Source organism: Gossypium hirsutum, chromosome D02 (genome assembly GCF_007990345.1).
Source record: "Gossypium hirsutum isolate 1008001.06 chromosome D02, Gossypium_hirsutum_v2.1, whole genome shotgun sequence".
NCBI lineage: Eukaryota > Viridiplantae > Streptophyta > Magnoliopsida > Malvales > Malvaceae > Gossypium > Gossypium hirsutum.
In genome coordinates this window covers 959,729-983,633 of record NC_053438.1, presented here as the reverse complement: position 1 = coordinate 983,633, position 23,905 = coordinate 959,729, and the positions used below count along the sequence as shown (strand labels likewise).

The 23,905-nt window shown below is 30.5% G+C and overlaps 2 protein-coding genes and 1 pseudogene across 7 annotated transcripts; 2 read left to right on the top strand and 1 right to left on the bottom strand.

The window, feature by feature from the left end:
- The first annotated feature begins 3,857 nt into the window (after positions 1-3,857).
- Positions 3,858-6,837, top strand: LOC107903004 (transcription factor bHLH153). Of its 5 annotated transcripts, none has more exons than XM_016829097.2 (6): positions 3,858-4,375; positions 5,411-5,519; positions 5,655-5,720; positions 5,929-5,994; positions 6,194-6,241; positions 6,410-6,837. In XM_016829097.2, exons 1-6 carry the CDS (start codon positions 4,350-4,352, stop codon positions 6,560-6,562), a joined length of 468 nt encoding a protein of 155 aa, XP_016684586.1. In that variant the 5' UTR covers positions 3,858-4,349; the 3' UTR covers positions 6,563-6,837. The 5 variants fall into 5 exon arrangements, with proteins under 5 accessions (XP_016684586.1, XP_016684574.1, XP_016684582.1 ...); XM_016829085.2 differs by having other exon boundaries at positions 4,010-4,375; positions 5,860-5,994; XM_016829093.2 differs by having other exon boundaries at positions 4,011-4,278; positions 5,416-5,519; positions 5,860-5,994.
- Positions 6,838-7,280: 443 nt separating this feature from the next.
- LOC107902951 (BAG-associated GRAM protein 1) lies at positions 7,281-16,444 on the bottom strand. Of its 2 annotated transcripts, none has more exons than XM_016829053.2 (18): positions 15,885-16,444; positions 14,692-14,742; positions 14,518-14,615; positions 13,365-13,440; positions 12,366-12,494; positions 12,223-12,266; positions 11,937-12,060; positions 11,691-11,807; positions 11,377-11,406; positions 11,124-11,223; positions 10,238-10,344; positions 9,067-9,210; positions 8,878-8,982; positions 8,643-8,789; positions 8,433-8,486; positions 8,220-8,283; positions 7,729-7,790; positions 7,281-7,597 (listed from the first exon to the last, which is right to left on the bottom strand). In XM_016829053.2, the coding sequence occupies exons 1-18, from the start codon at positions 16,077-16,079 to the stop codon at positions 7,475-7,477; spliced, it is 1,770 nt and encodes a 589-aa protein (XP_016684542.1). In that variant the 5' UTR covers positions 16,080-16,444; the 3' UTR covers positions 7,281-7,474. The 2 variants fall into 2 exon arrangements, with proteins under 2 accessions (XP_016684542.1, XP_040943880.1); XM_041087946.1 differs by having other exon boundaries at positions 14,692-14,761; positions 15,885-16,021.
- A 5,402-nt stretch (positions 16,445-21,846) lies between these two features.
- On the top strand, positions 21,847-23,268 carry LOC107906113 (splicing factor YJU2-like; annotated as a pseudogene).
- Positions 23,269-23,905: the final 637 nt, after the last annotated feature.

Sequence of the window (23,905 nt, the reverse complement as noted above, 5' to 3'; positions counted from 1 at the left end):
CTAAAATCTAATGTGCCAAACATATTATCTTATATGTAATGTCATGTCAGCTTATCATTTCCACATGTTACTCACTAAAAATTCAATTGATGGATTAATAAGTGCCATTTGTGTCAAGATTGAAATTTTAAAACTTGAAAAATATAGAGACTTAGAATGATTTAATTAGAGGAAAGAGACTAAATATATAACCATACACATAATACAACATTAGTAATTGAATTTAACCAAATGAATTTAATTGTTACTATTTGGGTCAAGACTAAAATTTCAAAAGTATAAAGACCAAAAGTAACAAATTCGAAAAGTATAAGATTAAACTCGATTGATCAAATAAAAGCACAAAGACTAAATCTATAACTTTTTTACATAATCTCATTGTAGGTTCTGATCTTATCTGTTTTCTTTTACACAATACCTAAAACTACCTATAGCCCCTCACCAGCCCATTAATAGGAGGATAATGCGCGCCTCAGCGCACCCGAACCCTCATCTCCTTGTATTGACAACAATACTCATATTAATCGAATTAAAACTTAATCCGCAACACTTTTAAAATTTCTAAAAAAATTGAAAATCCCTAGATAATATCATATTGAAATTAACATTAAAAAAGAAAATTAGGAACACAGGTGACCTCATATCATAAAAGCAGAAATAATTTCACATTAGACCGATAAAAACATTGAATCATGCTTTATTTTAGTCTACGTTCCACCAACTCTCTTACCTGTCCTTTTGAAAAATTACAAAATCATTACTGCTCATAAATAATCATTCTTTTTTCATAAATTATATTAAATTATTTTAGGTGGGAAAAAACAAATTCCATTTAAAGTATAGAATAAAATAATTTTGATTTAAATATTAAAAGTATTTTCAATATTTTAATGATAAAACTAAATTTAAATATATAAGCGAACTTAGGTTTCAACTTTCAACTTAGGTCATCAAATAATTTTAGATTTGGTAGTGCATGCACTTATTTTGTACTAATTTTATTATATATCATAATATTTTTTAAGTTATTTATATATATTAATAATTTGTATTATATAATTTTAAGACATTGCAAGTATTAAATGAGTTGAATTAAAATTTTCAAAAATCACTTAATACGAAATTAATTTATAAAATTGTACAAATAAATTGTATCAATTTATCTCATCAATTAATGCTCACCCTTAAATATTTCATATGATATAGTTTAGGTAAAAGTATCGTAGAAGTTCTTGTATTAGAAGTCAATTTGTATTTTACTCTTTTTACTTAGAAGATGAGCAAATTAGCTCATTTATATTGGATCAAAGAACAAATTTATCATTTTTGTTAATTTTATCCATTTGTATAGTTAAAAATTGGCGTAGCTGACGAAATAACCCAAAAGTGACACGTGGCGTGTCGTGTGTATCTCATGCTGATGTATAGAGATTAGTTTTTTACCGTAGAAATGGATGTATTTTTAACAGAATGAACAATTTACTTTTTATTTTAATGTATAATAACTATTTAACTCATTTTTTGAGTAAAAAAGATTAAATACAATTGAACTTTTGGTACAAAAACCTTCACAGTTGGGTCTAATTAATCAGAAAAATCCTCTACTATTTTTTGAAATTGACACTGTTATTTTATCATTCTGCCCGTTCTAAAAACAATATAAATAGCAGGTTATTCTACTCATTTTTTACAACACAAAAAAAAAAAAACAATAAAACTCAGTTCTTTTCTTTTCTCTTTCGTTCTTGCTCTCTAAAAATTCGGTGTTTTACTAAATTACATTAGTGCGACATGCTGTCTAGGAGATTGAGTTTTAAGTGGGACCATCTGTGACCTCTCAAATCTTTCCTGAGAATTAAACCTAATATGGTTTGTCCGAGTTTCTTCCAGATTATTTCCCGACTTTTACAAGAAGAGCAATCATTTTGAGTTCAATTTTTCTCATTCGGGTGTACGAATTTAAAAATATTATGTTAACCTTGGGAGGGCGAAGTCCATTTCTCATTATATCGATCAAGACAAAATATCTTTTAAGATAGTGATTCTTTCCCGGCCCAGTAATTACCTTATTTATTTTATTTTGAAACGTAGAACTTTATGTCTAAGCTATACCATAGGCCATTTGATTGAATTTTAGAACATAAATTATTGGACCAAAAATCACATGTTGCCTACATAATCTCAATTATGGACCTACTCTACACCTCAAAAATCTAATGCTCATAAAAGGAGAGGAAAAATTAAGGAAGAAAAAACATTTGCACATGTTTAATTTTATGATTAAAAAAGGTGATTTGCCATTAATGCATGAATTTTACACATCATTGTCATTATCTTTAATTTATTTCACATAAATAATCATGCTAGGTTTTGATATTAATTTTAAAAAATTCATTCTCATTATCTTTAATTTAATTCACATAAATAATCATATTAAGTTTGACAAAAATAATAAAATATACAATAAATAAATTTTAAAATTATACATTAATTTTGATTAAATGTGCAGTATATACAAAAATATAATTTGCTTCAATTTACATATGGCATAAATTGATAATTATATTAATTTAATATAAAAATAAGTTGATATTTTTTATAAATGCTTACAACTTTTTTAAAATTAAAATTTCATATATATACTTGAACCAGAATAAAGATTAAGTCAAAATTCACGCATCAAATTACACACTAAATTAAAGTTTATGTATTAATATACAACTATCAAATTTAGATACAATATAAAAGTGACATAATTTATACGAATTTAATCATATAAATATATAGTATGTTTAAATTATGCCAATCAATATTCGGTTGATATACATCGTTTTTGTCTTAGATCGATACCAGGTATTTATGGTTTTATTTTGATAAAAAATTTTAATACGTTTTGATCATTTTGTTGCGTTCCGAGTTCAGTCTGTTTTAGTCAATATAATATTGTATGGGCCAATAACAATTAATACAAAGTTTTAATATTTTATTTTTTATAATTATATTTAATAATAAAAATATGATCATTTATTTTTAAACTTAATTAATAATTTTAAATTTTATAGTTAGATAAAATATATATATATAATTAAGATATATTTATATATATAAATAGTAAAAATTTAAAATATAATTTAATTTAAAATTCACTTTTTTTTGTTTGCTAAAATAGGAAGAACCAAAGTACTGAGGAAAAGTACTGAATAGGATTGGATTTATGAGGAAAACAGATGACTTCTTTTAAATATCAAAAACCGTGTGGGTCCCACCCCATCTAATCTCTTTTTTGGACTTTTTTTTAAACATTTTCCCCACTCTTCTCACTCAACTCGTGAACCTCACTTCCCTTTAATAAGACAGCCGCGTGTAAAATCTGGACAGAAGAGTGCGAGTTAGAGCGAGTATTGTGGATACGGGAGAAAGTGAATTTCAAACTCACCCATGTTTCCAAAACCAGACAGCGATTTCCCGCCAAATTAGAGACACAACAGTATCCCTTTTTCGTGTAATTTTAATTTATTAATTAAAATAAAATTAGAAAAATATAGCAATAAGTGAATGAAAATTACCAATTTTGAAATAAATTCAATAAAAATATTTATTATTTTGCCTTGTCCTGCAGTGATCGAATAAAAATAGATAAGAAGCTTGTGGGATTGATGTGAGAGAATAGAGATAGTTATATTTCTGAAAGCGAACTCCAGACGAATATGAAGCGTATGGATACAAGTTATGTCTTAGATAAAAAATTATATTTTATTAAAAAATATATTTTTAAATGCTTAATTCGATTTTTAACGTGATCATCGAATATTTTTTTAATATTTTTTCATAAATCATAAGAAAGAAAATTATTTGTTGGGCTCTTTACATGGTTGGATATTAGCTGTCAAATATTAAGAAAGAGCAAATCAATTCACATATTTTTCATTTTCTTTTTTTTTCCTCATAATATTTATAATTTATTGCTTTAAAAACCTTTTTAAAAAAAAAACAAAGCCTTTCCCTTTCCATATAGATACTCTCCCAACTTCTTCGAGCCTTCATCTATTTTGGGTTTAAGGCAAAAAATAAAAAAAAATAAAAAATTCTTCATTAAAGTTTTCAACTTCTTTCAATACTATAAGAAGTTTCAATATTTAACTAAAAGAAAAAAGTTTGGTGTTTTTTAATGCTATGGTGAAGAAAAACAAAAGGAATTGCCTTTTGGACTTTGGGTTTTTGTTGAAAAACTGAATCATAAAGCCTTAAACTTTGGCTTTCACATCAAAAAAAAAAAAGGTATTTTTTTGCTTTCAAAGCTTCTCAATTTATAGTATAAAGAACTTTGAGATTTTGTGCTTTGAGTTGCTATGCAAATGCAGGCTTTATGTTCTTGGTGAGTTGCTTTATCTCTTATTTGTATTTCCTATCATGGGTTTGTTTCATTAAGTTGTTATTTGGAATTAAATTGAAGGAATTAGAAGGATTAGAATTGCAAATTTGCATATTTGTTTTAGTAAAAAAGGGTCCTTGAAATTAATTTTATTTTATATTATGTATATTAGACTGAAATTTGGAGCTTCATCCACCATCCAATTGATTAATCAAGATGATAGTGTACATCGACTTATTCTTTTATTCCATGAATTATTTTAATTTAACTTAAATTTTCTCCCCCTTTTTTTTTTCCAATTTTTTAATGTCTGTAGGTTGTTGTGTTGTTCATTGATTCTTGCAACATGTTGTCTGTTTGTAAGGCTACAAAATAATATAATTAAATATGTTGATATTGTTTTTTTTTTGTTTTAAATTATGTTGTTGTGATTAAATTAATGTAAATGGATAATTATCTGCTAATTTCTTATACTCAAATTGTTTGTATTTCCATGTTGATGCTTGTTTTGGTATATATTACTTGGATTTAAGTGTGAGTGTTGCGTATGAGCATTCGGAGGTAGGGTTTATATTCTTGCATTCATGTCCAAATATGACAAATATTGTCGGATAGACACGAGTAAAGAGTCGAAACAATGTAGTTTCTCTGATTAAAATATATCCATTGATGGTCAACTAATAATATCAACACGCATGGCCTTTTGCCATAGTATATATATATATATGCAATGTACAAGGTAAAGGGAACGTGCACTATTTTTGAGCTTTGCTGCATTCTAATTTTTGGCTATTTTTTCTTTTTGCCTTTTAAGATTGTCCTTTTAGTTATTTTTGAGGTTTTGTGTCGAATTAGTATCGTGCTTTTAGTTTTGAAGTCAAAAAACGTTTGATTATTTGATCTTATTCTATTTGTAATGAATGTTTTGTGGTGTTTTTTGATCTCGATGAATAAAACGGATTCGCGAGATAGCTAAGTTTGTTTGTTTTTGTGTTATTATTTTGGTTGGGTGATTTTCTTTTTCTTGTTTTTAACTAGTGAAGAAGCGATTGATATCGGAACGATGATGGAAAACAAACGGAACCCTTTTTCTGTTGATCATACTGGGTTTACGTCTTTGGCATCGAAACGGCAGAAGGCCACAAAGGTTTTTAGTTCTGTCTGTTCTTGGTTTTATATATATTTCGTAGTTACAAATATTGTGTACCGAAGCTCGTGTTTATATATCATCTCTATGTATTTGTTACTGATATTAATCTTTATTCGCTGTTCCCGGGAATAGGAGAAAAAAGATCAGGTCAGTGAACGGATTGCGGCTCTGCAGCAACTTGTTTCGCCATACGGAAAGGTGCGTTTGGCAATTAATTTGTTTACATTTACGGTGACTTCTGTCAATTGTTTCTGGGGAAAATTGAGTCAGAAAGTTGAGTCTAATATTCTGAATCCGCAAATAATCCGATTAGTGATGCTATATTTGTTCCTTTTAGTGTTTATTAAGGCTTTTAATGGAGTTGTCGGTTTGCCATAGCTGTGAAGTAATGTTTGGTTCGTTGCAGACGGATACAGCTTCCGTCCTACTCGAGGCAATGGGATACATACGATTTCTTCACGAACAAGTTAAGGTCTGTTTTTCTTGCCTACTTTTACTTGTATCATCCGTTGGTCAATTATTTAGTTTTCTTTAAGGCCCGTTTTCGAATACTTATGATAGCTCATGTCATTGGAAATGTTTACTATATGCAGAAAACCATTTTCCGTATAAATGGCAATTTTAACTAAAAAAAACATCTCGGTTTTTCTGTTCTTTTCGGATGGTTTCAGGTGTTGAGTGCTCCATATCTCCAAACCATACCAGCAAATAGTTTACAGGTTAGCATTAAACGGACTCCATTACACACAGAGACAGAGACATTAAAAATATGTAACGCGGAGATATAAAAGTATCCGACACACTAGAGACATACAAGCTAGGGTCAGTGATAGGAGTTCAAAAGGTCCGATTTTGGATTCGATATAAAATCTTCTTTCTCTTTCCAGGATGATGATCAGTATAGCTTGAGAAACCGAGGTTTATGCCTTGCACCGGTCTCGTGTACCGTAGGACTTGCTCGCAGCAATGGAGCCGATATTTGGGCTCCGGTAAAGACCACATCTCCAAAATTTGACGAGGTTATCTCACAATTCAATTGAAGCTTTCATTTTCACAGCCAAACTTTGTGACATAGATAGGACGATGATGGTAGGTGGAACCAGTAGTCTATGATATTTGAGAATTGTGTATTCGGAAATGGTATTGCACCGCCGTGACGGAGTTATGAACTTTTATAAAAGTTAGGAATTTTGGGGTGATTGGTTCAGATATCCTTGATTGCCTTATAGCTCCGTCGAACACATCTGTATTATTGGAAACTTGTTGGTTTCACATGTATATTGATGAAACATAATTAGTAGTTCAATTTTATGCACTTTTATTGTTTCACTAATTAGCAGCTCTGGGATCTCAACCCAATTACCTACTCATCAATGTTATTGAAATTTTAAATTGCTCTTACATTGAATTTGAAATTTTTTTTGTCTAAATTATTATGTTAACCCTTTTTATAAAATTTAGTTTTATAATATTTTATACTAAGATTTATAGTATATATTAATTTAATTTTGCAAAAATTAATATATTATTATTATATAAAATTTCGAAATCAGACACACATATATTAGTCTTCTTACCGTACCTAAAAACATAGAGTTTAAGCAGCATATTACATATCACATTCTAAAAAAAGAACACATAGGATAACAGTTCTAACTAAAATTTAAAGAATGAAATTATCCAAAATTTTTTAACTCTTTTTCATTTACATATAAATTAAATCAGGAAGAAACAGTGTGTGTATATATTCACTAACGGTGAAAATTAAGGTTGACATTAGCCCACCATTATAGTTAAAAATGCATTACAAGAACCTCAAAGAAAAAGAAGGGTTAAGTTACATTATACACCCAAGGTCATTGCAAAAACCTTGGTACCTCTACATATAATTCTTACATTACTTGTATTAAAAAGAAAAAAGAAATTATACAATAAAATCAAAGAGTTTATTGCTAGCTGATACCCTGTTGTATAACTGGGGGTGAGGATGATGAGTTATTGGTCTCACCACCGGTTGTATGTGATTTGATATAAGAGCGGGCGACATCTAACATCACCTCTACCTCTTTCTTGTACTGCATGGAAAGCCGGAAAATGGTTAAAATTTTGACCTTTAATGTTTACGAAAATGATGAAAAAAAATGTTTTTGGAAGAATGGGCTTCGTGATTGTGATCGGCAATGAGCATAGTTCAAGATATACCAACCTCGTTGATAGCGCCTGATCTAATTTTCGATTGCATCACACACCATTTCTTGAAATGTGCACCTGCAAAAATTGAGACAATGCCGTCGATACAATTCAGTGATGTTCAGATAGAAGAAAATGAAAAAAAATTGAAAACCAAGTTACTTTAATGGGAAAGGATGTGCTTTGGATGTTCTTTACTTTCACCATTGTCTGTCGCATGCGCCAACTAAATTTCATACTGGTAAAAATTGAAAGACAGTCTTCGAAAAAGAGTTTGACTAGGAGAAGAGCTATTAATGCCGGAAATATTTGTCAAGAGATGTATCCAAGGGGACACCCTAGAAGCTAGAACTTAAGACTGATCTGGAAGTCTCGGTTTGAACCATTTGCAATGATGGGTGGATTTTGCAGGATGGGAGAGGGCTACCCTATTGTGGCGTTCAAGGACCAATGGATCTTTGTATTAGAAAACGTTTTCAAGAGATGAAAAGCCAACAGAAAACCTACCCACTTTTACATCTAGAATGGACGAATTTTCGCCATTGGTCTCCACACACCATCGGCAATGTACCTGGTACAGCACATAAATAAAACGATGTCCAATACATCTAGTAATTACAAAAGCGGGACATAAATATCATAAGCAAATTGTTCTCCCTAGAAGTTTGAACTTAGAACTGCCACCGGAACTGAAAACATAAATATCCAGCTAATACTTACCTCGAAGTAGCTGCCGAATGGAACATCGTGTGCCTGTTGTACAGTTTCAAAAACCTACAAGAAGAGACAAAATTGACTAAATTAAATTAAATGAAACAAACATAAAACCAACATAAAAAATAGGCCAATGTATCACAGGAAATGAATTTTTTAACTGAGAGACAGATCATTAAATAAGAATTGACGGAATGAATAAGAACGAAATCATACAAGCTTTTTCTTATCGGGTGATAAAATGGAACGCTGGTACTCTGTCATGGCAGTGTCTGGAGGACACATGGGACTGTTACAAATGGTTCTGAATGTTATCTCTCTCACTAGGCCGTCATATTCATCAGCAGGGTGCCACTGTCCCATCTGAAAATAACAGAGGAGAGTTGGTACAAACTTTCAAGATATTTTCAACAGAATAAGCATGGGGAAATACTAAATGATCTTAGCTTACCGAAAGATTTGTATCCTTCCGTACTGCACGATACTCATTAGTAAAACTAGAGTCATCACTTAATAACAAATTATAAAACTGCTCTGCAGTGCACAGAAATACATCCTGCAAGAAACATTCAGGAATCATAAATATACAAATTCACAACATAATAAAACAGGAAAAGGCTGGAAAATATAAGATGCATACATTGTAGATACCAACAAGAACTTCTTCTTTGATAAAAGCTTGTGATTTTTCAGGTTTAGATGCATTATCTTTGGGAGCCGTAGCTTGCCTTCTACTACCTCTAATAGAGCTGCTGTGTGCACGCAATGCTGATTCTGCTATTTCCTACATACCAACAAAATAAATCAAATAAAAATTCCCTGAATCAATTTAAAAGGACAAAATTTACACATAAATACAAGCAAGAATCTTTAAAACAAAGGCATTATTATAAATCAAATGGTCTCAGTTTTGTCCTACCAGTATATGCATCACCGACAATTATCTACACAACATTTTATATTTGCTAAGCTAAATAATGAAATACCTTGAGGAAATTGCTACACCTATATAGGTATGCCCTACAAAAAGGATCTTTCCGTGTAGTGCTCCAATAATCATTACAATAAACTAATTCAACCAAAAAATAATCAGTTAAAATTATATTTTTTTGAAAGTTCAGCAATCTCTAAGTTACTTGAAGTTCAAACCTTGACATAGTTTAGGTTTATATCCATACATCATTTCTGTAGCTTTTACTTTAAACATAATTTGTTACCACAAAAGCAAATAGCAATAGCAACAACAAATGAGCTTTCATTATATTTGAGTTCACAGACAAATGTATTCACCCATCACATTCTCATTGGTCCAACCATATAACTTCCTATTCCAGACTCCTGAGTAGTTGAAATACATCATTGAGCACCTCACAGGTTCAAAGAGTGCCCCCGAAAAACTATACTTCATCATTTAGAAAAGGAAATCTTATACAATTCAGCTTTCACAATCTCTCCATCCACTTATTCCCAATATGTTCTTGCTTCTTTACATTTTTAATCCAACTCAATGTATAATCCAACATTTTCCTACTACTTGGCCAAGAAATAACTATTCACTGCACTAACATTTTCCAATATCCAGTCATCTTTACCAGCTCCCAGACAATGTCAACAAGATTCTAGCAAAATTAATACTAAATGGAAAGTAAATGCCCCTTCTTTGACAGTAAGAAAAGCTTTCAGCTATCAAATTTTGCTGTTCCTAAGGATGTGAAGAAAACTAATGTCTCCGATCATATCAAAATAATAACAATCAAGACTACAGTTCAACAAAAGTTAATTCACAGATCATAGAGCAAGGGCAAGAAAACCTTCTTTTCAGCTTCCAACATTGTATGGTAGTTCTTTGATGCGCGCTGTAATGCTCTTAATGCATGGTTCCGGTTCCAAAATGATGCAAATTTATACCTGACTCTACCTGAAATAGACAAAAGAAAAATTATAAACACTCTTTTACTGGTTTCATGTTAAGACCAGACTCTCACCCTTGTAAAGTGAACTAACTCTTCCCAATTAATAATAGAGATCTTTAAAGGAAAGATCTCTGAATGCATAACTGAATGGAGCAAGCAAAAGGCGCTAGTGAGTAAGACAGAAACCTGTACAAATTACCATAAGTGTGCATAATTTTAAATGATAAAGAAGAGTGCTTATTCAGAATATAAAATCATTGGATTGCTAGAATATTATATCTATCATGCTATGTACAAGAGAAACATGTCTTGATGCTTCCCTCTACTCTTCTTCTGTTCAACAAATACATTCTTGTTTCCACAGTCCATTAACTAAGGAGAAACCCGTATGAAACAAATAAACACCTAAGAATAAGCCATAATAATTTTCCCTCCATGAATTTTTTTGAGCTCAATTATGCATAAAACTTTAATGCAATGCAATCTAAAAGTAGGGAGACCAACATGAAAAATGAAATCAGCTAAATGAACGTACATTGGCCAAAAATTATCCCCATAAAGCAGCCAAAAACCTCACATTTGGTAAACTCAAGCGGGCATCAATAAATCACACCAAACTAGGAAAAGAAAAAAATTAAAGAATAATTGTCAACAGTGATCTTTATGTCATGTTGATGGAGAAAAATAAAATCACTGAGGTACAATCCTCTTTTAGTTCAAGATATTAAAAAATATAAATCCCACCAGCTTCCAAGCATTTAGTAAAAAGAATATAGTTGCTCACCATCGGAGCTCCCCAATGGAGGTACACCATGCCCACCAGCACCCATGCGAAGAATAATTGTTATTGCAGGATTAATGAATGCATGCTGACTTCTACGAATCTGCATAAACCAAATGAAAATTATAAGCATAAACAAATTTTAAAAAAAATGATCTCCACCATGGTCAAGACAATGCATGTAACATTTATAAAATAATTCTTTTTAATATCACAGAACTAACTTTAACTAATTTATCAGAAGAACAAAGTTTACCTCATCTATATCCCCAAATGGTATCACCACCTGTCATGTAAAAAAAGGATTGTTAAGATTTGAAACACAGAACATCTCTTTTCGGTTTATAATGCCATAGAAGGTGTCAAATCTATTTCTTTTACTATCTTTATATAGTTTAATTGGTTTTGCCTTTAGAAAAGGATGATGCGGAGATTTTAATGTGAAAGTTTACATGTCTCTGGATTCTACTGTAAGTAAAATTGCCATTAATTCAGCATATATTTTGACAGGGTTACTGAAATTCAACAGGCTAAACCTTGGTAAATTATTAACCAAAATGGCAACCTAACCTTCATTTGTTTTGAGAACACATTAGAATGGAAACAAATGTGCCATGCGGAGACATACATACGACCATGGTACAAGAATGATCTCTCAAGCGCACATGAGTAACTATGCTCCACAACCTGAAAGAAAATGCCTGTTAGATAACCCGAGGCTTGAAGCGATTAAATGGGATTGCCTAGAACTCCTATTTTTTAGTACAACCATATCATGCCTAATTTAAATAAAACTATACAATCTAAGAAACTTGCCTCATCTGGAAGGAGATTAAATATTGTTTGTAAAGGCCCTGGCTTTTGATGAACCACAGTAGGTCCTTGTTTATCTGAAGAAATCCTTCTTCGAGTATTAGCTCCAGCATATCCATTCATACCCCTGTTAGTAAAAGCTTTCCAGCTATTCAATGACATATTGAGATAATAAAAATAATTCCACCAGTATTTATCATTATGTGCGGCCAACATGGAAAAAGCAGCTTAACACAAATATTTCATTTTAAGATATATATATATATATACTGAAAGCTGAATAATATACCTGGAATTCACGGGGAGTTTTATAGTTTTGATATGTAGACAGACCTGAAAAGCAGTGAAGCCTTCTATGATCATTACAAGAAGAAAGATTGTACAGGAGCCAGACGAATATGATAAATATGAAACTTGGGAATAAAATATCACCTGTCCAGATGTGCTATCTAAAGTATGCCATACCGCATCACTTTGACCTTCAGTGTCAACCAGAATTGTAACTGAACCGAGAACAGCACTCTTCCAAATTATATCCCAGTCATATATGGTCACATTTATCTGCATGAGTAAGAAGGATTCAATTAGACAAACCATGCCACACAAGAAAATAAAAACTGTTAACACAAGTGTCTCCATTTATTTTTCTCTTCCGCATACATCCTTAATTGAATTACACTATCTCACTTCTCTTTTTTTCAATAATTATGCAAGTCAGTATTCAAATTATTGCAAATAAAATTCCTTCTGATGACAATGCCAAGAATCAGGGGAGGAATACTGACAGTTATATTATTAGGAACATTCTGGTTACATGGCTTTGGAAAGCAAAGATATAATCACAATTTGCAGCAGCAACTTTGTAGAAGCAACTAAAATGTAAAGTTTGTACAGCCAAGGATCAAAGTACAAGTCCAATTGAAAATAAAGCCTTGTTGCTTAAAGAAGTTTGAACAATTTATTCTAAAGCATGGTTGATATTCATTATATAAAAGCCCCGTACAGAAAATATAAAGGTTAAAAGGCATTACACATTGAGAAAGACACAAAAAAAGTGTTTCTCATCACTAGTTTGAGACTAAGCAAGGGAACGCCCACAGAAAATGAACATCAAAGAATCTAAAGGATGAAAAGTGCATTTTCTTAACAAAACCTTTCTCTCTAAAACTTGGAAGAAAAATCATTCAAACCATCATAAATATATAGGTTGAAACCATAGTTCAAAAGCTGCTATGCATCTGGTAGCTCAGAAGAACTCTCAGTTTACCTCAGGAATGACAAAATATACATCAAAGCAGGAAGATTACTATAATGCTGCTCCGGATTACGAAATTGGATCCGCAGGGTGTATGTACCATAGTGTTCCAAGAAGAAGCAAAATGGAAAATCTCCAAATACAAGTCTAAAACGAGAATAAATTATGATGTAAACCTGTACAGGAAGCTCATCTACAGAGAAATCGAACTCCTCTCCCCACATGGGGTTTCTTGAACCAGGAACCATCGAACTGCAACAGCAAGACAATTAAATTCTTAGGTATGTGACAAAATGGAGATATTGTACATCTATCATGCAAAACTTAAAAAAAAAAGGACTCATGGATGTATCATATATATGGAACCATATTGTACTATACTACCAATATCATAATCCCTAAGACCAACGGGTAAACACGAAACAACACCATCCTTTATACATCAGTACTTAACTCTTTCACTAGTTTTACTTTATAAGCATTTTCTTTGTTATTAAGCCTGGAAATATCAGAGGGATTTCCATTAACCACGGTTGAAATTTCATCAACCCAACATGAACCAGGAAAATAATGTACACATGTATAATGCAGAATTTGTTCCCAAATGCGAACTATTGTTAAGCACTAAAGTCCATTTTCATTTTTGTTTGAAGATCAGTTGTTTTGTTTATCTAGAAATATTATATATGCTTTTTTAGAGCACCTATAGCAGCAATAATGTCAATCTGAAAGAAAAAATGCCATGGAATATCATTTAGCAAAAAACCTACACTCTTATAGTCTTATTCATAACCTACTAAACAGAAAAAATCCATATAAACACTACAAACATAAAAGCACTGCAACTAGAAAGAATGATCATGAAGCCATATGATATAAGTGTTTAAAGACCCCCAGAACAGTAATTGTCTATTTGCCCTTTTAGTTTTTAACACTAACCTCAAACCATAGACAGTTTTCCCTTAAAGAACCAAAATGCAACTATAGACCTAAAATCGTGAACAAACAACAATGTTGAAAGGAGAACTTAACAAATAAGTTCAAAAGTCCTCATGAACAGATAACTACTAAGGAGCAAACATAAAAGTACTAAAGCCAAAATAAACCAAAGTACAAGGTGAGATGGTAATAACTAATAATATGATAAGGACAAAAAGAGAGGTAATGCTCCCGTCCCCTGCAAGTGCTTCTCATGCATGCTACTTATATTGCTTATTTGTAATCATAAAAAGCTTAATCTCAGATAACCAGTATTGCTAAAATAGCTTGAATTCATCAACCTTCAGAAACTTGCAATGAAAAAAAAAAGGAAATATATAAACATCTAACCTGAATCTCTTTTCAGAACCACAAGTAATGATAGCATAAGGATCTGAAGTGCCATTCAAGTTAGCACCAATAAGATTCTTAGCTGCCAGCAATTCCACCTTAAAAACAGAGCAGAAGCAAACTCATTTTGGGTTCGAAACAAGTTGCATCACATGAAATAAATTCCCAAAGTACCTTGATTAGATATCGAGAATTAGTTTGGACATCTCCTTTCGAATGGACTATCTACAAAATAAGTGCACAACTGCATGTCAAAGAAGTGAAAAATTACTCCATGAAAAGAGCGCATGCTCCATTTTGTACTGCAATAAAATAAGATTGACAATATTCATGTTTTCAGAGATGGGATTGAGTACTATAATAGCTTTAGCAATGCATTTAACACACACACATGTACACAGAAAGTATCAGATAAACCGTGTAATACTAAAGCATAGAGACTGTTTTGCCCTCCATCAAAGGAAATCCCAACTTGTGGAAGTTCTATCAACAGATGAAGTCAATCAAAACTTTCAGCCAAACTTGCTTAGAGAAGTCACATGCAAAAACAAGTGACCCCTACTCTTCTTCAGTATTGCACAGAGACAGGTAGCGAACTGTAAATATGGCTAACCAAGTAATGGAGGAGTATTCTGACACAGATAGAAAAGACTATCAATTGACAGTGACAGACATCGATACTTCATGTGAATTTTACCAGTAATAATTAACAGACAACACAGAAGAAACTAAGCAACTTATAGATCACACTGGACATATGTACTCTATTGAAGATCATATTGCCTACAAAAGTCTATAAAATTCTATATAAATAGGAATAAGACTAAAAAGAAAACCCAATCAAAATTCACAGAAAAAGAACCTTTTTAAACTGAAAACAAGCTACACATATATTATCCATTAATAAAGAAAAAAATTGCTACAAAAATTATCATCAAATAAGAAACATGAATTGAACTTGTGTTAGACTCATCAGTTAAAGAAACCAATAGCATGAAGGGCTTAAAACTTACATATTTTAATTAAAGAAAGAAAGGAAGCAAGTTCAATTCTTATTAATGAAGAAAACAAAATTCACAAAACTTTACTGAAAACCAAAACTAAAAAAATTGAGAAATAATTAACTAAATTGACGTTGACTAACTGCCATTGGTAACCAAAATAAAAACACTTAAAAACTTACCCTTAAAAATAGAGATATAATTGTTAATAAATGAACAAAAAATTAAACCCAAAAAGAAAAGGCTCGGATTTTCCTACATTCAATGTCATCATCTACATCAAAACATAATTCATAGAAAATAGAATTCACAAAAACAAAACCTTCAAATAAAGTACTTCTTTCTTTAAAAAGTCAAAGAATTGACCTTCTCTTTTTCGTCAAGAATTCCTTCAGCAGAACTCTCCGAAACCTGCGATCGATCACCGCCGTCGCCATCTTTGCCTTGTAATGCAAAAAACCAATAAGAAACGATCACGAACACCGACGCCGCGACCGCCACTTTGACCTCCCACCACGACGGCACCAAATAATCAACCACCACCCCCGTTTCAATCATCATAAAAATATTTGATCCCTAAAAAAAATTTCCTCTTTGCTAATTTTTTCAGTAATCACTATTACAAAACTAAATTAAAAACACTTTATTCAACATTCAGATTAAAATTTAAAAGGGTTTAATATTAGGGCTCTTTGATTTGGAATTTTGTTAAAAAGAAAAAAAAAATTCAAGAGTCAAAGATGGAGACTTTTGGACTTGGCCTTTAACTGGAAAAAATTATGGTTATTGGATATTTTTAGTGACGGAATTGCCCTTTCGTTCTTTCTATAATTAAAGTGAATTTGTGCATGTTTATTTTGTGGTTTTGATGAAATTGAGGGGTAATTTGGTGCCGCGAATTTAAAAGTTGTAAAGCTTTGAAAAGCAGCCTTCGCATGTAATGGAAAGAAAGAGACTAAAAGAGATAATAGTTTACTTTGATTAATGGGTTGTTTATCCAAAAAAACAATAATAGATGAAACTATAATTTAGTCCTTAATGTTTATCTTTTTATCATTTTGGTCCTAATTCTTTTTTTTAAAATCACTTTGGCCCTGAATGTTTTAGATTTAGTTTTTTTTTTGATCAAACAATTCACTAAACCGTTAAAATTTTAATTGCACTGACTTGATAACTTGTGTGATAATTTATGTGTATTTCATAAAAATTAAAAAAAAACATAAAAATTTAAAATTTAGTATATTAAGAATCTTTAGAATTTTAATAGTTCAATGAATTTTTTCATTTGAAGACAACAAATTAACTAAATTTGAAAGATTAAGGATCATAATAAAAAATATTAACCGATAACTGAAATTTTAAAAAATTATTAACTGACCTCCAACCGAACTAAATTCGGCTACCGACCGATTAACCGAATTAGATTGATTCGATTGGTTAATTCGGTTTTAACCAATGAACACCCCTACTCATGGCTTATTTTTAATTTCACTAACAATTAAGTCCTATTTGATATTGTTTTTTGTTTGTTTGTTTATTTTGGTACATGAATTTGACAATTAGATTCATTTCCATCTCTAAATTTGAATTTCATTAAGATTTTATGACGTGACAACTTGATATCGTATCACATCATCACCTAAAAAATTAAAAAAGAAATCAAAATAACATGTTATAAAACTTTTACATTTGCCAAATTTTGGGACCAAAATGGTCTTAGTTACCAAATTCAAGTACCAAAGTAGACAAAAAAATATAAGTATCAAAATTGACCTAGTTATCAAGTTCAAGGACTAAAAGTTAAATTAACCCAATGAAAATCAAGCGGCGGACAATTTTAGGAATCTTATTTGTTTTATTTATACAATATAAAAAAAGTACAAATTATGGACAAATTCTAGAATCTTGTCACGTTTTATGTGTGTATTTATTTGTTTTATTAAAATCTTAAACATTGAACTTAATTTTAAATTTTTTTATGATTTTTTATGATTTTTTTTGAATGTTTTTAATATTTTTATAATTTTAAAATTATTTATTGATGTGATATATAAGATAAATAGTATCGTATCAATCTGAAATATAAGTGGATTGTTATGCGGGTTGTCATGTCAACGCTGTTAAAAAAATAATGTTTTGGTCAGTACGTCGTTAAAACAATAATTTGAGTCTTTTAAAAAGTTAATGATAAAATTTAACTTGAAAATAGAGTAAGGCTAAATTGACACAAATATAAACGTTAAGGACTAAATTTGTCATTATACCTTTTTTTGTCAAAAGTGATACTTGAACTATTAATTTATTAGGATATTATTACGGGATATTATCTTTTTTTTTAATATATTAATATCTTTTCTATTTAGGAACATATTATATATATTTCCTATTCCGTAACTACTATAGTATAAATATCATGTATACTCTTGAAGTTTATTAATAAGATTAAAAGGGATTACCCGATTATTGTCACAAATTTACTTTATTTTACCTAAAATGTGATGCACATGGCATGTTTTTATTGTACGTTGTACACTTTTTAAGTAAACTGAGACAAATTTGATAATTTAAGTACTATTTTTTATCGAAAAAAATTAAATATATGAGTGGAAAAAAATATAATCTAAGGACGATTTTTATAATTAAAACTTAATGTAAAATCTTGATTGGACTAATGAACTATTCGATTTAAATATTAGTATATAAAATTAATTCGATTAATAATTTAAGTCCTTTAAGATCGAACTCGATTCAATAATTGAATTTCAACATAGAAGTGTACAAAATTGGGTATGATTTTGTTCCACAAAATTATGAAGTGTCAATGCATGCATAAACTTTTCAATGATTCTAATGTGAGAAAAATAAAAAGTCTACATTGGAATAGAAAGACCTATTCTTAGTTTCTAATTTGGTTCCTTTGCTTTTTCAAACCTATGCTTTGAAAATGTTTGCCATTCTTAAAAGAAGATAGAAGAGACTTTGAATTGATTTGAAGTTGCTCTAATTTAGAAAATTAAGAAATTCTATTTTGACCTTGTTAAAATTTTTTAATTTAGTTTTTATATTTTTTATATTAGTCTCGAAATTTGATAATTTTTTTAATTTAGTCCATGAACTTGAGTTATGTTAAAATGTGATGACGTGACACTCTAAAATTGTGCCACATAATCACTTATAAATTTTTAAAAAACTATATAAAGTTTAAAAAGTTTTTGAAGTGATGATATGGCACAATATCAAAATGACACATCGTCATATTTTAACATAATCCAATTTTATGAACTAAATTAAAAAAAGATGTCAAATTTTAAAACTAATGTGGATAAAAAAAAATGTTTAAGAACCAAGATGATAAAATTTGTCAAGTTCAAGTCTGAGGACTAAATTGCTTTATCCCATTTTTTACTATATATTTACATGCTAAATAAATTTAGATTAGTCCTTCAATATATTATCTAAAACCTTTTTTTAGAAATAATATGAAATGAGCAGAGTTTAAACCCTTGTTGGCATATTAAAATTTAGTGGCGAATCCAGGGGTTAGCAGCTCCGACCTCCTAAAATGATTTTTTTTTCATTTAGGCTTTTTATAGTTTATAAAAATTTAAATTAGTAATGATAAAATTGTACTTTACACTCCAAAAGTGATAGAAATTTAATTTAATCATTTAAAAATTATAAATATATAAGCTATTAAAATGGTGAAATTATATTTTTACTATCGTAAAAATATACAATTGATAAAAGTATACATTTTGGTATGTGAAGATAATAGTATTAACATTAGAATAGAAGTATAGATTTGACCCAAATTTGATTAAATAAAATCAAACCTTATCAAATTGAAACCTAATGATTTTAAATTTTTTTTGCATGATTTATAAATCTAGTATTAATATAATTTTTGTTCCTAGAAATGTTTATGGGTTAGGTTTGAGTTTGTATTTTTCAACTTTGGGTCAGTTTAATCCAACTCAATACATTTTGCTCTTTATAATTAATAAAAATAGTTTATATAAATAATTATATATTCTATAAATAAATTTAAATTTAAATAAATTATTTTTTGAAACAAATTAAATAAATTATTATTATTTGAACAAAAAAGGGTCATTTGGATGAGCTTGAACGGGTCAGATTCGGAGCTAAAACCTTTTTTTGGAACTAAGCCTCAACTTATCTCATTTCAGTCCATAAACATCGTTATCTTAAACTTAATAACTAGGTCCATTTTGATATCTAAATTTTTTTTTGTTCGCTCTAATTTTGGGACTTGATAGCTTTTTCTAATTTGGTCTAATGACCCATTATAGGGGTGCCAAGGCCCTTGTTTGCCCTCATTGATGCTACCCCTACACCATACGAAATTGTCAAGTAAGGGTGATAATAATTCAGTTTAATTAGATTTTTTTTTTAATTTTTGAATCATCCATCATAATTTGATTCGTGTCTCGATTTTTTCATATTAATTTTTTGTTTTGAATTTTTAGATTTATTTTGACAAAATGAGCTTTGTTTTAAGGCTTTAAAATATTGTTTAACAAAATTGTAAAGTATTTTTTCATAAATATTTCTAAAAAAAATTCAAAAACTTATAAATTATTTTTACTATTTCAAATATAAAATATTTATTTTTATATAATAAAATTTTAAAATAATTATATATTAAATAAAAAATAGAACTCTAATTAGTTTCGAGTAACAATGATTTTTAAATTTGCACTCTATAAACCATTCAAACAAGTCGGATTTCAATTTTTTAGTTTTTCTTACCTAATTTTATTATCATGTATAAGTCTTCAATTTCATTATATACTACACCAACTAATTATAATAAATTTTATCTAAATATTTATAATTCTCTATTCGTTTATACTTTATATTAATTTGATTCTAATTAATTTTACTGTGTTTGATTTTACATCCAAGTGGGGAAAATGATTTCAATTAGAAAACCCTACTAATGCCTTTTTCACCCTCTAAAAGCCTAATATGTCTGCAGGCCATGGCTATGGCTATGGCTATGGCTATGGCTATGGCTGAGGCTATGGAGGATCATTAAATCTTCCTTTTTGACTTTTTCTTTTTCCATTTCACTATTTTTTTTTCCTGTGATAAATAGAAGAAAATTACATCGAAGTAAACTAAGCATAAACACCATTAGTTTTGTTTTTGTTGAAGAAACTCCGAGAACTCGAGTAGTGCAATATCAAAAGCTTGTAATTTTCACCTTCATATTAAGTTTAACTTGACTAGATAATCAACAATTTGTATTAGTATTCTTGTTTATGCAAGAGAACATGAGTTTAAGCATTATGAAGCGTATTTATCCTCTTATTAAAGGGTTGAAAAGAGATTATGGATAATTTTAAACAATCTGTACTAAATTATGAGTAAATTTATGTTTCAATTGCTTAAAACTAAAAAGTTTCAAAATAGTTATTAAATAGGTTTCATTTAAGTTATTAAACTATCAAAAGTTTTTATTTAAGTCATTGGTTGTTAAGCGTTTTTAAAAGTCTGATTTGCGAGCTCCAAGTGACGATTTGATAATCGGTATAATGGATTAGTACTCATCGACAAGTAGAAGAACATATTCCAGATTCTAGTCGATCTAGCGGTCAATGTTGGAGATCAGAAAACAAAGCTATTTGAATTTTGGTTCCAAGATTTGTGACGTTCAAAATTGTTTCATAAAAAAATAAACTGTAAAAGCAAAGCTTTTAGAACTAGACAAGTGGTCAAATCGATCAGACCATCTGTTCTCCAGTTCAACTGGTCAGACTAATTCGACCGACCCATCTAGTTTGATTAAATAACATATTAAAAATTCATAAAAATTAAAAATATATATTAAAAATTTGGTTTAACTTCCCAAGTCAACCAGTTCAATGCCCTTCTCTGGACTGATACCTTGATCGGTTCTCGGTTCGATCGACCAATCCAATCTGGTTCAAATAACCTTGTATAGAAGAGAAGGAGAATGAGATATTTTGATTGATGTAGGCGATGCGAATAGAGAAAACCATACAACAACGATTTTAACAATCTAACGACTTAAATGAAAATTTTTGAAAAGTTCAATGACCATTTTGTAACTTCTTGAAATTAAATGATCAAAATGTAAATTTTGTAGTTTAACATTTTTATTTTATTTTATTATCCAAAGATATAAACTCTTATCACTAATTTAAAATATTGTTGAAGAGTTTCTAGTATTGTGATTCAAATTATTTTATGACAATATTGTCATAACAATTTGCTTTAATTCTAATATTGCTTTATTACATAATAAAAAACATTATAAACATAAACAACAGGCCGAGCTCGGACCTTGAATGTTTAAGCTTGAGTCCGACTCATATTTTAAATGGGCTTAATTTCTTTACCTAAATTTTCTCAAATTTTGAGTGAGCTTTCGAGCTTAAACAAATTACCCAACCCATTAACGAAGTCCAGGTTGATTATCCAACCCATACTAGTTAGGTTTTTGATAAAATATATAATTTTTATGGAGGTATATTTTGAATTTAAATCTTAAAAATAACAAATAATACTAGTTAGGATTTTGATAAAAATTCTTCACCAGCCTCCCTTCGTCCACGCCTTTGTGATGGGAGAAAGAAAAGTACTTAACAAGTATTACTCGCCGGACCTCGATCCGTCGAAGCTTCCAAGGGCCCGGCGGCCGAAGAATCAATCAACAGATGAAGGTTCGGTCGATACTTCCGATGAGCATACGTTGTAATGCATGCGGAAATTATATATGTGAAGGCACTAAGTTCAATTTCCCCAAAGAAGATGTTATCGGCGAGACATAAGGGAATCCGAATGCATAGGTTTTATTTCAAATGCACCAAGTGCTCTGCTGAGATGACGATAAAGACTGATCCGCAAAATAAAAATTATGTTGTTGAATCGGGTGCAACAATAAATTTTGAACCTTGGCGTGCTGAAGATGAGGAAGTGGAGAAAGAGAAACAGAAAAGAAAATCTCAAGGAATGGGGGATGCGATGAAATCTTTGGAGAACCGAACGTTGGATTCGAAAAGAGAGATGAACATCCTTGCTGCACTTGATGAGATGAAATCTTTGAAGTCTAGAAATGCTACGGTGAGCGTAGATTAATCAATGCTGGAGGCCTTGCAACAAGGCACTGCTGCAGAAAAGGAAAATAAAATAGAAGAAGCCTTCATTAAATCAATTTTCCAGAAGCCAAAGGAAGTTGTTCCAAGGATAACAGATGAGGATTCGACCCGTTTATTGAGTGGCAATGATGGCTTAAAGAGGAGAAAGGTGTCTTCTAGTAACCCACAGATGCTTTGACAAAAGCTAGTTTGCCTGATGATTCCAGAAGTAAAGAATTGGTCCGAGTGGTTCGGGGAGTCGTCTAGTTAAAGCTCCATCCAAGCCGTCCGCGATAATCTTTCTTCTGAAGCAGAAACCAGAGAAGAAACAAGAAGAAACCGGTCTCCTTTCTTTGCAGCAAAACTATGCTGAAAGTGATGATTAGTGTTGCTTTTTTTTTAAGGACAACTTGAATGCAGTAGTGAAATCTCATAGATTTCTTGATGTATTTGATCATTTTCCAGTCTGGGTCTTTGTCAATCTTCCAGTCTTCATTGCTTTTTAATGGGCTAATCTTATTTTGCTTTGAATGCCCTTATAATAGTAATGATATGTGTAGAGGGAAAGATTGATTACAGGGCTAGGATTCGCTTAACCAATCAAGACAAGAACAAATACAACATGTCCAAATACAGATTCCTATCCGAAAATCTGCTTGTTCTAATGATATATATGTTTCACTGATTTTATTAGGTGTAGAGAGTACATAATGTAGCCATTGAAATTGATATGCATTGGTTGGACCGGACCGATTGGATTGAGAGCTGGATCGGTTGAAATTGATATGTGTAGAGGGAAATTACTTTGTTCCGATTTGGTCCAAACTTGATTTTCAAGTCAATCTGATCAGAGCCGCTTGTTTTTTATCATAAGCTTGTAATTTAGTTTTTGATGCAGCAAGCAAGGGAAAACAATTCTTAATTGTTGGTACCAAAAATAAAACTGCTGATTCGGTAGCACGGGCTGCAATAAGGGCTTGGTGTCACCATGTTAATAAAAATTGGCTCAGTGGTATGTTACCAAATTGACCCACAACAGAAACGAGACTTCATAAGTTTAGGGACTTGAGAACAGAACAAAAGATGGGGGGACTCAATCGTCTTCCGAAAAGAGATGCAGCTATGTTGAAGAGATAAGTATCTCGCTTGCAGACATATCTGGGCGGGATTAAATATATGACCAGATTGTCTGGTATTGTAATCATCGTTGATCAACAAGAAGAATATACAGCCCTTCGAGAATAAGACTAACTTTTTGGA